General features: G+C 41.7%; 1 protein-coding gene across 1 annotated transcript in view; it reads right to left on the bottom strand.

The window, feature by feature from the left end:
• Positions 1-11,037, bottom strand: part of LOC122561470 (striatin-interacting protein 2-like) — a 41,156-nt gene extending 30,119 nt beyond the window's left edge. Inside the window, exons 1-7 of the mRNA XM_087999284.1 lie at positions 10,776-11,037; positions 7,307-7,376; positions 4,280-4,354; positions 2,816-2,950; positions 1,910-2,030; positions 1,205-1,273; positions 495-601 (exon numbers count right to left, since the gene is read on the bottom strand). Coding sequence (XP_087855410.1) covers positions 495-601; positions 1,205-1,273; positions 1,910-2,030; positions 2,816-2,950; positions 4,280-4,354; positions 7,307-7,376; positions 10,776-10,853 — 655 coding nt within the window. The 5' untranslated portion in view covers positions 10,854-11,037. The remainder of the gene's footprint in view (positions 1-494; positions 602-1,204; positions 1,274-1,909; positions 2,031-2,815; positions 2,951-4,279; positions 4,355-7,306; positions 7,377-10,775) is intronic.
• Between the last annotated feature and the right edge of the window lie 4,498 nt (positions 11,038-15,535).

Here is a 15,535-nt window from a genome sequence, read left to right on the forward strand (position 1 = left end):
CCTATGGTACTACATCCACCAACTTAACATTCAAACTCACCCCCACCAATAACAGTGTTTGCAAGATACACCAAAGCAAGTGACCAAGGGTCCTTTGACTGCACTTTCCAAACCACAAACTCAACCCCAGCAGAAACATAATGGCAGCAAAGTCATGAAAACAGCATCACCTGCAAATTCCACTCCAAGCCACAAACTATCCTGACTTGGAAAATATATTATTCTTCTTTCACTATAGCTGAATTAAGATCCTTTTTAACTGTAATGTGGGTGTTACCACTCCTAGTAGACCACAGCAATTCAAGTGATGGCAGCTCACCACCACCTTCTCAAGGCGAATTAGGGATAGGCAAGAATTGTTGGCCGCACCAATGATACTAATATCCGATAAGATAAAAAACAAAGTCTGTCTAGAAGGATGACCGCTGTAGGATTAGATGGAGAATCAGATTAATAGATCAATTCCCAACAGGCGGGGAAGTAATCATACTCACTTAGTTCAGTCCGGAATCCGTCTCTGGCTGAGCTCCACTCGGGTTTGTCATCCTCATCCTCACATCGTATGATCTCCACCATCAGGTACATAATATTGAGCAGCACCCTGGAATATTGGCCATGCACAAGTGTCAGGGCCTTGATAAAACTGCTGTCATACAAACACCCAACAGTGGAGCACTGAGTCACTCTAGGATGATAACTGCTGAAGGCTTATCCCAAAAGTCAGCAGGAAAATGTAGAATTAAAGCTCTTCCTTACTTGAATGGACCTCAGTGGTCAGTGTGCAAGTATTGTAACCAGAATGCATCAACCAGAGCAGGTGATTTGACCCTGGTCAGTTCACAGGAATGCTATTAAAACTGGTCACTGGATCTGCCACTCAACAATGCCATTGCCCATTTTCAGGTTGCTATCCAGACAATGCTACTGGAAACTGGACAGGTATGGATACCTGAATTGGGTGAGTTAAATAGTCTGGCAACACTCAGCTCATGGCACACATGTTGGATGTGAGCAAAGTACCTTACAGCACAGTATGAGCTAATACCTCCAGAACAGGCAATGGAATAGAGACAAAAAACACAAATAGCCAACAGTTAGAACATGTTTCCGTGGAATACAGACGGTCAGACGTATTTTATGATTCAGGTCACCACATCTTGTAGGAGGACTGATGTAGTTAGGAACGGATATGCAATCCTCTCACCTCAGTTCAGTGCTATCTGCTAGGGAGATGGCTGGTTTTCTCAGAGAACTGCTGCATGTCTGGCTGTTACTGCATATAAACAGAAGTATATTTTCATCCATTATGCATACTTCCATTAACAAGGTGACAGTCATAAACTCTATGATGTATACAGAATACAACTAATTCTCTGATGTTGCCCACTGGCTCAGTTTGACATTATACAACAGCACAATTCAAGTTGCCAAATGCAAACTAGAGTTTGTATCTGATCACAACTGCAATAGTTCACATATATTTATATATTAAGGAGGACGCCAATGGGCCTATCTAACATGTTCTTCTTTGATTCTCCCCATCAGGGAATCTAACTTTATGAATGAATCCAAAGTTTATGCCTTCCCTGCTCTATCCAGGGACTACTCTGGGTCCTGGCGACTCCTAGTCTGATGAAATGCACTCTAACATCAGTCCTGAACTGGCCTTTCACCAACCGCTACACACATCCCTCTTCACAAATTTGAGGAGATCCTAGTCTCCAATTATCCAGTCTTAGGGTAGGACTTCCTCTGTTAGGCTGGTCAAGATGTATCCCAGCCTATGGTTTTACTGGACCCCATCCTAAATGAGTTTCCAGTGGGCTTATGAGCTTAATTTGACTTAATGCTGAAAAGTGACCTACTGACAGATTGTCACAACCACCAATGGGTTGTCTCCTTCACTCACTCGATCTCCATGTTGAGCAGCTCCACCAATGCCCCAAATGTGCCCATTTCATAGAGAAGGAAGACATTGTATCGAGCCCAATGTATTACTTCAGTTTCTGTGTAGCAGTCATCAAACACACCTGAGGAAAAATTAAAGCAGAAGGATCAAGTACAGCAAGTAGGAGGAAAAGACACTGTTTTAGTTTTGTTTCTTGTGGGTAAGACAACCTCATATCTCTTATAATATTTTAAAGTGCGTGTGCCTTGCTCTTTACAATGTGCATACATTTGCATTATCTTGTGTCATATCCGAAGAGAGGCATTTTGAGAATGGCCCAGCCGGTACTTTCTGGATAGCTATGCACAGCCTACTGGGAACACTGGAAGAGTGTGCAGTTTACTGATCAGAAATGGAAGTCATGTCAGTCCTATGGATATGGGTCAATGTCAAATGTTTTCATATCCTGAACTTGACACTGAAGGAACTCAACTTGCCAGTGAAGTGGGGTGGGGGAGCATGAAGAACACAAATATTTTGCAGACATAATCTGAGGTGGATTTAATTTAGAGACTACTGCACATGGCTCGTGTCTTATCATCTCTATGTATGTATATGAAGTGTGACTAGTTAGGGTGTTAAACATCCTTGTGCTTCAGGCCTATGTTTTGTACAGGTTAACAGTGGTTTAAATCACGATGTTGGTCAAAGTTTCCACTGGATTTACACAACATATAAATTACCAGAAGAAGTAAGCTCCTCAAGTCTGCTCCACCATACAATAATATCATGGCTAATTGGATTGTGGCTACAACTCCAAATTCCTGCCTCCACCCAATATTGTTGGCTTACCTGTTCACAGAATAGTAATAGCTGTAGGAGTTAATTCAGAAATGAAATGAGTAATACTGTCGCATCATCAATTACCTTGGGCCAGATAAAGTATAGCTCTGGCAAATTTAATTCTCTTCTCCTTATTGATCACTTCCAATCCATCCAGCAACCTCATCAAGTAGGATTTATGCTCATTTTCTTCCAACTCTACCCATTTCTTGCCCCTTCCTGGAAAAGGAAAAAAGGGTATTAAATTATAGTGATGCCGTCATTCCTATTCCTCATCAATCCAAAATTCCATCAAGGTAACAAGCCTTTCTGGGTCCCCAAAGGTTTTCAGACCAATTCAATCCATTCCCTAGGGAACAATGCGACCACTAATTTTCAGAATTTGAGACAGACTACATACAAAAAAGAAGAAAAAGAAATATGAATGAGGGAGAAACTTGCTCTGTTAAACATATTCCTTTAACTCCACAAAAATGTTATATGTATTATGTAACTGGAATCTGCTACCTGTGGTCTTTCTCCTCAGTCACTCAGATTATGTTATTTGGCCTGTAGTGAACTGGGTTTTTGGGCAGTGTGTGGGTGTTTATTAAACACATTGAGAATAACAGAAATTAATCAGATGAATGCAGTGGAACAGGGAGCATTGCTGTGGTTGGAGCTAATCTTATGAACTTGAGGTTCAGTAATCAGTGATGCAGTCAATGGCACAACCTATTGTGAGTTATAGTATAAACTTCCATCTATCACAATGTGCACACTACGGACTAAGTGGCCTAAAATGATAACATTGTAGAAAGGATGCACAGAAAAAGGTAACTTAAACAAATGATGTAAAAACGGAAATGACAGGAATTAGGAAAATAAATAGAATTACTGAAGGACTCAGTCCATTGGTCCTCAAAATCTATAAAATGGTTCAGCTCATAGAATAATGCAGCACATGAGGTGGTCATTTGGTCTGTCAAATTCTATACAAGTTGTTTGTAAGAGGTATCCAATATTCCCATTCTCCTTTGCTTATCACACATCAAGTATTATTACCTTTCAAATATTTATTGAATTTCCTCTCAAAAGTTATTATCGAATCTGTTTTGATCGCTTTTTCAGGTCATTTCATACAGAAACAACTTGCTAGGCAAATAATTTCTCACTCTAGCTCTTTTGACAATCAACTTAAGTCTGTGTATTCTTGTTGCCACTCATTTCTCCAATGGAGATAATTTCTCATCTATTCTACCAAAACATTTCATGACATTGATGTGCACACCAATGAACTATTTGTTTAATCTTTTCTGATCTTTGAAGGTCAAACCTAACTTATCTCCCACCTCTCCAAGAAACTGAAGTCCCTCATTCCTGTTAGCATTCTCGTCATCATCATTCATTACTAAAAGGCACTTACAGGTAAATTTATCTCCAAACTTCAGCTTCTTCACTACAATCCTGGAAAATTGTCCTGCCCCAAAATCCTGCTCAAACAAATCTGGCAATTACACCAAAGGTTTTATGAGGACCCCGTTTCTACCCCGTGCAATTGTCCATTACCATGTATTGCAAAATCCTCTTCAAAGCAATCCCTGTTAGCAGCAAATTCAGGCTCTTCAGTGTAACTGTACAGCTCTGCAGAAAGAGAAAAAAAGGTAACATTGTTCAACGTAAGTGTCCTTCCTTAAGGAGAGATAAACTTGCATTGGTACACATTTACTAAAGGTTATTCCTGGGATGATGGAATTCTCTTACAAGGAAAGTTCAGAAGGATGGGCCTATACTCAATCAAGTTTAGAAGAATGAAACATGATCTTTTTAAAACATTAATTATGTAATACTACTTTTAAAATGTATTAAAATATACATTTATAAAGATTCTGAGAAAGCTTGACAGGGTAGATGCTGGAAGAACGGTTTCTCTTGCATGAGAGTTTATAACTATAGGAGACAATTTAAAAACAAAGGGTCTCTCATTTAAGAAACAGATGAGGAGAAGTTTCTTCTCTCATGGGGTCATTAGTTTTTGGAATACACTTCACAGAAAGCAGTGGGGGTTTCGTCATTGAATATACAGGCTATGTTAGACAACTTTTTGATCAACAAAAGAGCAAAGGAATCATAGAACAGACAGGAAAGTAAAGGCCACAATCAGGTCAACCATGATCTTATTGAATGGCTGAGCAAGCTCAATGGGCTGAATGGCCTACTTTTGTTTCTATGTCTTCTGATGTTAATATCATGCAGGGCGCCTGTAAGGTTCCTCCACATTGCCTACCTCTCTGTGTTGACAAAGGAACCCATTTAATACTGAAGTCTTTTTGCTAAGTTATAGTCTTTCTTTATATAGTTTTGCAAACTTTGACTTTAAGAAATTTTCCACATCAGCTTCTCCAGTATGTGTTTAAATGTGGATTTTCTCTTTATTCAATTAATTTTCAGCATTTACTTTTTTTTGAATTCATCATTGTTACTCCATTTAATTACTTCCTTATTCCATCTGGCCCTTTTCTTTTATCTGATTATGGTTATAGTTGTGTATCAGACTAGTAATTGACAGACTTTGATCAATAATCCAGAGAGACTGATACAGACATAAGAAAAATAAAGAATTTGCATTTACTTTAAAATATCTTGGAAATTATTAATAGTTTCTGTAAAACTGTCCAGTTGTGGGCGGCACGGTGGCACAGTGGTTCGCACTGCTGCCTCGCAGCGCCAGAGACCCGGGTTCAATTCCCGACTCAGGCGACTGACTGTGTGGAGTTTGCACGTTCTCCCCGTGTCTGCGTGGGTTTCCTCCGGGGGCTCCGGTTTCCTCCCACAGTCCAAAGATGTGCAAGTCAGGTGAATTGGCCATGCTAAATTGCCCGTAGTGTTAGGTAAAGGGGTAAATGTAGGGGTATGGGTGGGTTACGCTTCGGCGGGTCGGTGTGGACTTGTTGGGCCGAAGGGCCTGTTTCCATACTGTAAGTAATCTAATCTAATCTTGTCCTAAAAACGAAGCCCTTACCCAATGTAGACCTATACGGGATTCCAGTCTTACACCAACATTCTTAAATTTCCCTTTAAAGCAAGCCATTGAATTGCAACACATTTCTACAAACAGAAACAGCTGCTGAAGGGGACCTGGGATAGGCAAGAAATACCAACTTTTCATTTCAAGACCCATTTCCTTAAAAGCATTAAGACCTCCTCAGAGAGGATTCAATCACAGTGTTTGGAACTCATGAAAATTGAGACTAAAATGCTTATCTTTCTCCATATCTTCTCACCTCATTGTCTGCTCCAAACTTGCACCATTCTACAGAGCTTCCCCCAACTTCTGAGATCTTGTGCTCCTAATGAATACCCAAAACGATCACCCTGCACCTTAAAAAGTCCCCATAATAACCTCTGATGAAAACCTCATCTTAAATCAAGCATTTAGAGTTTCCTCATTTAAACCCATAGCCACCTGTTACCTTACTTCAATCCTGTTTCTGTCCTTCGTTTGACAATATTGAGTGTGACAATGGCTTGCTGTTTCTGCTAGATCTCATTTTTTTTCCCCAAACATCACACTATTCAATGGGGGTGGACTGAGGGGTACGTGTGTGGCATAACCTTATAAACTTCCACACTACTTCTCATTGTAGTCCACAGATCTCTTGCAACAGTGTCTCCTCCCACACTTTGTCTACAGTTTGTTACAAACTTTCTTACTCAGCCCCTCCTGTTTCTCAATTACATGTACCCTCTCAGCAATATCACTGACAGGCATGAATGCAGCCTTTATAGAAATGTAGTACAGCACAGGAACAGGCCCTTCAGCCCACCATCTGTGCTAACCATGATGCCATTCTAAAACAATCCTATCTGCCTGCATGATAGCTCTCCACGAAGAGAATGTTGCACTGTTGAAAGTGGTGTCTTTTAGAGGAAACATTAAACTAAGGCTCTGCTACCCTCACATGCAAGAATTAAAAACAGAAATTCTACAATCCTAGTCAATGCTAGACCCTCTGGAATTAAGTCCTTATTTTCTGTCTCTCCTCCTTTAGATAGCTCTTTCAAACTTCTCTCTTCAACAAAACTTTTGGTCAACTGTCTTAATATTTTCATACATGATTCGATGTCAGAGAACTCCTGAAACTGATTGTGACTACAGCCACATCAAAACAGCAACAGAAATGTAAGTTTATCTTGTCATTTATCACATTGTTGTTTGTGGCACCTTGATGTGCGAAAATTGGCCATCACATTTGCTGTTTAATAATGTCTTTTTTCAAAAGTCTTTAATTGACTGAAGTGTTTAGAATGCCTGGGGAAATGAAAAACACTGAAAAGTCACAAATTCTCCCTTTCTCACAACCAGGTGGTACACAAATTCATGTTAGTTTTTCTTCCCATCCAGCACATTCATTGTTGCCAACTGCATCAGCTGATGGTCACATCAATGAAAACATCTTCCAATCAGCAACACTAAAGAAATACAAAACGTATTACAGCTGCTGATACAAAATAACTTACCAAAAACTAAATTCAGTTCTGTAACTGAAGCAGAAAACTAAAATATACAGAGTAGCGAGGGACAAGTCATCTCACCTGACAGTTCTGCAACAATGCTGTCTGAATCTCCATATTCAAATTCTAGGTTGGGGAGATCCAATGAACCCTAAAAATTGGAAAGAGGAGCATTTCTGTTGGTTTCAATCCTAATGACACCACCACACCTTACGGCTTTAAAGTATCAACCAATGCATTTGACACAATTTTAATTCAGGGAGGGAGGGACTGAAAGTGGAAACAATTTAGTCCCTCACGCGCAATTGACCCCGCCCCCCCACCTCACCCATTCTGGGATCTGCACAGGAGGTACTCTTGAAACATACCAGTAACCTGATCATGTATGATTCATTCTAATTAGTCATTGATATTTCTAGAGGAAGGCTCTGGAAAATTCCTTTCTGAGCCTCAAGTATGCAAGTCAAGGACGACTGCAGATCATCTATCTAACCTTGATGTTTTCTGTTATTCACTCTTGGGATGTCGCTGTTGCTGTCTGGCCATCATTTATCACCCATCCTGAGTTGCCCTTGAGAAAGTGGTGGTGTGCTGCCTGTTTGAACTGCTGCAGTCCACATGCTGTACACATGGTTGACCCAAAATACCCTTAGGAATAGAATTCCAGGATTTGACCCAGTGACAGTGACAGTGAAGATACAGCGATATATTTCCAAGTCAGGATGGGGAGAGGTTTGGAGAGGAACTGGCAGGTGTTCCCATGTATCTGCTGCCCTTTTTGTTTGAGTTGGAAGTGATCATGGATTTGGAAGGTGCAGTCTAAGAATCTTTCATGAATTTCTGCAGTGCATCTTGTGGATAGTACACACTGCTGTTACTGAGCATTAGTGGAGATGATACCAGTCAAGCGGGCTGCTTTGTCCTGGATGGAGTCAAGCTTCTTGAATGTTGTTGGGAAGTATTCCATCACACTACAGACTTGTGCCTTCTAGATGATGGACAAACTTTGGGGAGTCAGGAGGGGAGTTATTCACCACACTGAATCTGCTTTTGGAGCCACTGTATTTGTGGTGAATCCAGTTGAGTTTCTGTTCAATATTAACCCCCAGGATGTTGATAGTGGGGGATTTAGTGATAGAAATACCACTGAATGTCAAGGGATGTTGGTCAGGTGATTTCTTATTGGAGATGGTCATTGTCTGGCATTTGTGTGGCACAAATATTACATGCCACTTGTCAGCCCAAGCCTGGATATTATCCAGATCATGTTGCATTTGAAACAAGTACAATATTGTTCAGTATCTGAGGAGTCACAATCGTGCTGAACATTGTACTATCATCGGTGAACATTCCCACTTCCGACCTTATGATGAAAGAAAGGTCATTGATGAAACAGTGAAGATGGTTGGGCATAGGACATTATCCTGAGGAACTCCTGCAGAGGTGTCCTAGAGCCGAAATGACCAAGCTCCGACAACTGCAACTATCTTCCTATGTGCCAGGTATGAGTCCAACCAGCAGTGAGTTTGCCCCTACTACCCATCCAGTTTTACTAGGGATCCTGGATGCCACACTGTCGAAAGCAGTGTTAATGTCAAGGGCTGTCACTCTCATCTCCCCTCTGGGATTCAGCTCTTTTGTCCATGTCTGAACCTAGGTTGTAATGGGGTCAGGAGCTGAGTGGCCCTGGCAGAACAAAACTGGGCATCACTGAGCAGGTTATTGCTGAGCAAGTGCTGCTTGATAGCATGGTTGATGACACCTTTCATCACTTCACTCATGATACAGAGTAATTTGACAGGTAGTAATTGCTTTTTTATGTACAGGATATATCTGGGAACTTTTTCACATTGTCAGATAGATGCCAGTGTTGTAACTGTACAGGAACTTCTTGGCTAGTGGAGCGGCAATTCTGGAGGACAAGTCCTCAGTAATATTGCTGGAATGTTGTCAGGATCCACAGCCTTTGCAGTATCCTATGCCTCTAATCATTTCTCGATATCACGTGGAGTGAATCAAATCAGCTACATTACATAGCCTGCTTTTCCTGTTTATCAATTTCATGTCAATTGAAATTTAAAACCTGCCAGAAATTAATCACCACCCAAAGTGACATTTCACTATGCAATGATGCCAAGATCCTTCAGCAGGTATCATTTCAGAGACTGGTAGTACCATGGAGAATAAGCTAGATCAATACATTTTTGTTGGATGAGGGTATTAAGGATTATGGAATATTGGTGAATAATGAGAATGAGATAAAGATAATCCTTGATCTAGTTAAATGGCAAAACAAAGAGACTCCAACTATGTGACCTCCTGTTCCTATGGCATTTAAGCCATGACATGGGCACACTGCACTGAGGCACAGATTTTAAGGGCTGACAATGAGTTGGGAAATAAGCACAACGTCAACTTTATTTTCTTCAGGAAGTTGACCTTCTAATTCCAAGAACCATACTACAATCTTCATGGCAACACAGGTAGATGCTTGTTGTCCACTTCCTAGCAGCCCTTAATCCCCTTTAAAGGGGCAAATCAGAAGTGACATTAATGCGACTCTTGCAAATGCAAACATTCGCTCACCACAGGTATCCTCTAGAGTAAACACAGTGAAGCAATCCATCCAGAGATTATGCCCTTTAAAAGCACATACTCCAATATACAATCATTCTATGAAATGGCAGATCATTTCAGACTGGTACACAGCAGCGATGTCAACTGAATATGACATGGTTCGAGGGATACAGACTGGTACCCAAATTCACCCAAACATATCAGATAACATGTTTCTATCAAGCAACACCTCATCTTTCTCCTGTACAATGATGCTCACTGTGATGATAACAAGTAACAGCTTCCCATCGAATTGGGACAGAGAGAGATGGAAAATGTGAAGAGAAATGAGAGGAGTGGAAAACAAGATGAAAGAAGGCAACACATAGGAGGGAGAAAATAGTGGGAGAATTCGTGGGGACAAGGTAGGCAAAAGAGTGCGAGACACACCACTCTTTCAACCCCGTTGTGAGAGAGTTGGACAAACAGAAAAGGGAAACAGGAGAGAGAGAGAGGAGCAAAAACGGAAATTACTGGAAAAACTCAGCAGGTCTGGCAGCCTCCGTGGCAAGAAAGCAGAGTTAACTTCTCTTCGCACTTCGTTCACACTTCAAAAGTCCTGAAGAGTATTTATTGGACGATTACTTGTGAAAGCGCTGCATGCTTTCTTTCTTGGTAGAGAATTTTGAAAAGTTGGCCCAACCTGGTTTTGTTGTTAAACAGAAAACTTCAGCAGCTCGCTGACTAGTTTTGGAAAGTTGTATGGGTCATTTCTGGAGGTCTCACTTATTACCATCGCCGAGTGCCACTTGCTCCAGTTGGCGTGCGGAGCAGGATCCGAGTGACTGACCGGGAGGTAGCGGCACCTGCTCTCCCTCCTCACTGACTGGCTGCCTCTGACATTCCCCTCTCCCTCCAATACCGCTCGGTTATTATTAGACACTGTCACCTGCTGTTGTCTGTCTGTGGGACCACGGCCGAAACTGATGCTCACCTCCGATTCTCTCCGCTGGTGTCGGCAAAGCTCCTTAAGACGCGGTGCCGGTACCGAGCTCCCGCCCGCTGCCTCCATCCTCACGCGGACCGAACTCTGTTACATTCTGTAACCAAGCGCCGCGTTCCAGACCCCGCCCACTCGCTCTTCATTGGGCCCAGCTATTCTGGAGGCGGGGGCCGCCGGCAGACTCGCCCTGTGATTGGAAAAACGTCACGTCAATCCGTAACGTCGCGCGGCCGCAGGACTCCTCCCTCCCGAACACGAGGTGATCATTCGGCCCTTTCTGAGTCGACATTTCAAGCTAAAGCTCTTCCTTGAATGGGCCAAGGATTGGCCTATGGAGTTTAATGTAGATAAATGTGAGATGTTGCATTTTAGTAAGGCCAAGGAGGACAGGGCTTCTACAGTTAATGGCAGGGCCTTGGGGAATACTCGAGGAGAAAGTGAGGTCTGCAGACGCTGGAGATCAAAGCTGAAACTATATTGCTGGAACAGCACAGCAGGTCAGGCAGCATCTAGGGAACAGAAGATTCGACGTTTCGGGCACATGCCTGAAGAAGGGCATGTGCCCGAAACGTCGAATCTTCTGTTCCCTAGATGCTGCCTGACCTGCTGTGCTGTTCCAGCAATAAAGTTTCAGCCTTGGGGAATACTGCCAAGCAAAGAGAACAGTAGCACATAGTTCCTTGAAAGTGGAGTTGCAAGTAGAGAAGGTGATGAAGAAAGTGTTTAACATGCTAGCATTCATTGTTTATAACATTGAGTAAAGGAGTTGCGATGTCATATTGCAGCTGTACAGGACATTGTAGAGAAGCATAGAGATGTACAGCATGGAAACAGACCCTTTGGTCCAACTTATCCATGCCGACCAGATATCCTAATCTAGTCCCATTTGCCAGCACTTGGCCCATAACCCACTAAACCCTTCCTATTCCTATACTCATTCATTTAAATCTTACATTGTACCAGCCTCCACCATTTGCTCTGGCAGCTTATTCCATACATGCACCACCCTCTGCATTAAAATTGCCCTTTAGGTCCCTTTTAAATCTTTCTGCTCTCACCCTAAACCTATGTCCTCTAGTTTTGGATTTCCCCCCACCCAAGGGAAAAGACCTTGTCTATTCACCCTATCCATGCCCTTTATGATTTTATAAACCTCTATAAAGTCACCTCTCAGCCTCTGACACTCCAGGGAAAACAGCCCACACCTTTTCAGCCTCTCCCTATAGCTTAAACCCTCCAACCCTGGCAACATCTTTGTTAATCTTTTCTGAACCTTTTCAAGTTTCACAATATCCTTCCGATAGGAGGGAGACCAGAATTGCACACAATATTCCAAAAGTGGCCTAACCAACATACTGTACAGCTGTAACATGATCTCCCAACTCCTATGCCTGATGCTCTGACCAATAAAGGAAAGCATACCAAACACCTTCTTCACAATCCTATCTACCTGTGACTCCACTTTCTGCAAATCTGTTCCAAATCCCCTGCCATTTGCCCATAGCCCTCTAAGTCTTTATTTAAAAAGCTAAATTCCAAATCTCTTTTGAGAATAACTGCTTAATCTGCATCCAGCTGCTGTTCAGACACTTCCAGATGCTCAGAACTTACTGAGTAAAATAATCTTCACACTTTCACCCTGCATTATTTGCCAATTACCCGAAAGTGGTTACTAAAAATTGTGACAATGTTAATAATATCTCTCTGCAAATTAAATATCCTGGAAACAAATCTGTACCTGAACTAAATCACTACTTAACCTTTTCAGCTCCAAGGAGAATCATCTGAGCTTCTGCTACCTCTCCACAAAAGAGAAACCCACCTTAACTTTAATTCTGATGAGGCCTGTTTTGGAACATTACATACAATTCTGGTCATCCTTCTATAAGAAGGATGTTGTTAAACTTGAGAGAGTGCAGAAAAGATATACAAGGATGTTGCCAGGACTGGAGGGTTTGAGCTACGGGGAGACATTGAATAGGCTGGGACATTTTTCCTCTGGAGCATTGGAGACTGAGGGCTGGCCTAATATAGTTTTATAAAATCATAAGGGGCATGGATAGGGTGAATAGCCAAAGTCTTTTTCCTAGGGTTGGAGAGTCCAAAGCTAGAGGACATAGGTTTAAGGTGAGAGGGGAAAGATTTAAAAAGGACGTAAGGGATAACTTTTTCATGTACTTAGTGATACGTGTATGGAATGAATTACTAGAGGAAGTGGTGGAGGCGGATACAATTACAACATTTAAAAGGCATCTGGATGGGTATATGAGGAGGAAGCAGCGTTGAGAGTGTGGTGCTGGAAAAGCACAGCAGCTCAGGTAGCATCCAAGGAGCAGGAGAATCAATGTTTTGGGCATAAACCCTTCATCAGTCCTCACTTTCTCCTATATGAGGAGGAAGCATTTAGAAGGATATGGGCCAAATGCTGACAAATGTGACTAGGTCAGATTGGAACATCTGGTTGGTGTGGACAGAAGGGTCTGATTCCATGCTGTATGACTCTATGACTCTAACTACTTCAAAACAAGGGCCAACATTCCACTAGCCTTCCGGATTACCTGCTAGATCTGTGTACTAGCTTTCCGTGCTTCATGTACAAGTACTCCCAAGTTTGATGGTTGTTTTTGACCAGGACAGACTTGGTTGGCTGAAGGGCCTTTTTCTGTACTGTAGACCTTTATGAAGCTGATCTGATGCACAGCTATGAATTAGAAAAGCATAATACTGTGGATGCTGGAAATCTGAAGTAAAAAAGAAAATGCTGGGGAAACGCAGCAGAGCTGTCAGCATCTGTGGAAAGAGAAAGAGTTAATTGAACTTCAGTTCAGATGAAGAGTCGCAACAGACTCAAAATGTTAACTCTGTTTCTCTGCTGATACTACCACCCTTGCGGAGTGTCCCCAGCACTTCTGTTTTAATTTCAGGTTACCAATAACCCCAGTAGTTTGCTTTTGGTTTAGCCAATCCTAGTCCCCAACTCTGTATGATTTCCCCTTCAGTTTCTTCTCCAATTTCCTTTTGAGAATTACACTTGAATCTGCCTCCAGCCTTCTTTCATACTGCTTCATGGGAAAATGAAAAAAAATCATTTCACTGTTGATTCTTTTAGCAAGTATCTTCTACTAGTATCCTCTTGTTTTCAATTCTTCTTATGTAAAACTTCTTCCTAATATTGTCTACATTCCTTATGATTTTACAACTTCAGGATTAGTGCAATGATGGTGGCATGTTAGTGGTTCATTGAGGGCTTGCAAATTGCTGTGGAAACATGCATTTTTGCACGTGTCCTGGAACTATTGATACTAATGGTAGAAGATGCAATATTCTTTCTCACATGGCACTAGGGATCACTTTTGCTCTTGCAACCTACAACTGGTATGTTTTTAAAGGATTTGCAGGTTGATGCTCAATCTGTTTGTGCACATTAACAATGTATTTTTCTTGGCCATCAAATCTGACCGTGGGTGTTCAGTCTGGACTTCTCGCTCCAATTATCCACAATGCCAGACATACTCTGGGGTTTGCACAAGCAGCTCAAAAGTAACTGTTTGATTCCTTTTGTGCTTGTTGTTGTCGTCATCTCTGTAGGAAATGTTTAGCCAAAGTACATTGTTTTTCTGTCATTAGGAATATTATGATCCATTTGAAACAGAGGGGCAGCGGCAAGTGCTTACCTACAGAAAGTTGCACTTCCTCATGTAACAATAAGCTGTTCAATTGTAAAAATCATGTCCAAGCTTAGTCCTGCTTTCACTAACATTCACACCTTTCTTGAATAAAGCTGCATCTGCTAGAAATTGGAAAATGAAGACAGAAATGAAAATGTTGAGAATACTCAGGTGTAAGTGAGCAGTTTCTGAGGAGACAGGAGTCAAACAACATTTCAATCCAAACACTTCAGCAGGACAGCCTCTCCAACCAGACAGCCTTTAACTCTCCAAAATTTAGAGATGCTGAGGGCAGTTATATTCTGATTTCATATAAATCAGTTAATTCAGTATCTAATTTTAGGTTCATTTCAGATCTTCACTCATAAATGTCATATATCAGATTTGTTTTTATTCATTCAGGGAATGTGGTTTAATTATTGCCCATTCCTACTTGCCCTTGAGAAGGTGACAGTGAACTGTGTTCTCGAACCACTGCAGTGGTTAGTACCCCCCCACAATGCTGTTGGAGAAGGAATTCTAGGATTTTCACCTGATGGCAATGAAGGAACAGTGATAAATTTCCAAGTCAGGATGTTGACTGGCTTGGAAAGGAACTTGCAGGAGGTGGTTCTACTATGTACCTGCTGCCCTTGTCCTTATTGTTAGCTGTAGGTTTAGAAGATACTTTCTAAAAAGCTTTAAGGAAGTGCAACTTGTCGATGGTACATTCTGTCACTACTGTATATCATTGTATCAGGGTGAATATTTAAGAATGTAGTGCCAATCAACCATGTTGCTTTATCCTGGATGTTGTAAAACTTGAGTGTTGTTGAAGGTGCAATGTTTAGATAAGTGGGGAGTATTCCGTCACTTTCCTGACTTGTGCTTTGTAGAGTGCCTTGCAAATGGTGGATGGGCTCTGGGGAGTTGGGAGATGAGCGACTTGCTGCAATATTCCGAACCTCTAACCTGTTCTTCGAACCACGGTATTTATGTGACTGATCCTATTCAGTTTCTGGCCAATGATAACCCACAGGACAGACGCCTCATTATAGGAAGGATGTGGATGGTTTAGAGAAGGTGCAGAGGAGATTTACCAAG

The sequence above is a fragment of the Chiloscyllium plagiosum genome, unplaced genomic scaffold (genome assembly GCF_037043375.1).
Source record: "Chiloscyllium plagiosum isolate Xiang-an unplaced genomic scaffold, Cpla_swu_hap1 HiC_scaffold_23, whole genome shotgun sequence".
Taxonomy (NCBI): domain Eukaryota; kingdom Metazoa; phylum Chordata; class Chondrichthyes; order Orectolobiformes; family Hemiscylliidae; genus Chiloscyllium; species Chiloscyllium plagiosum.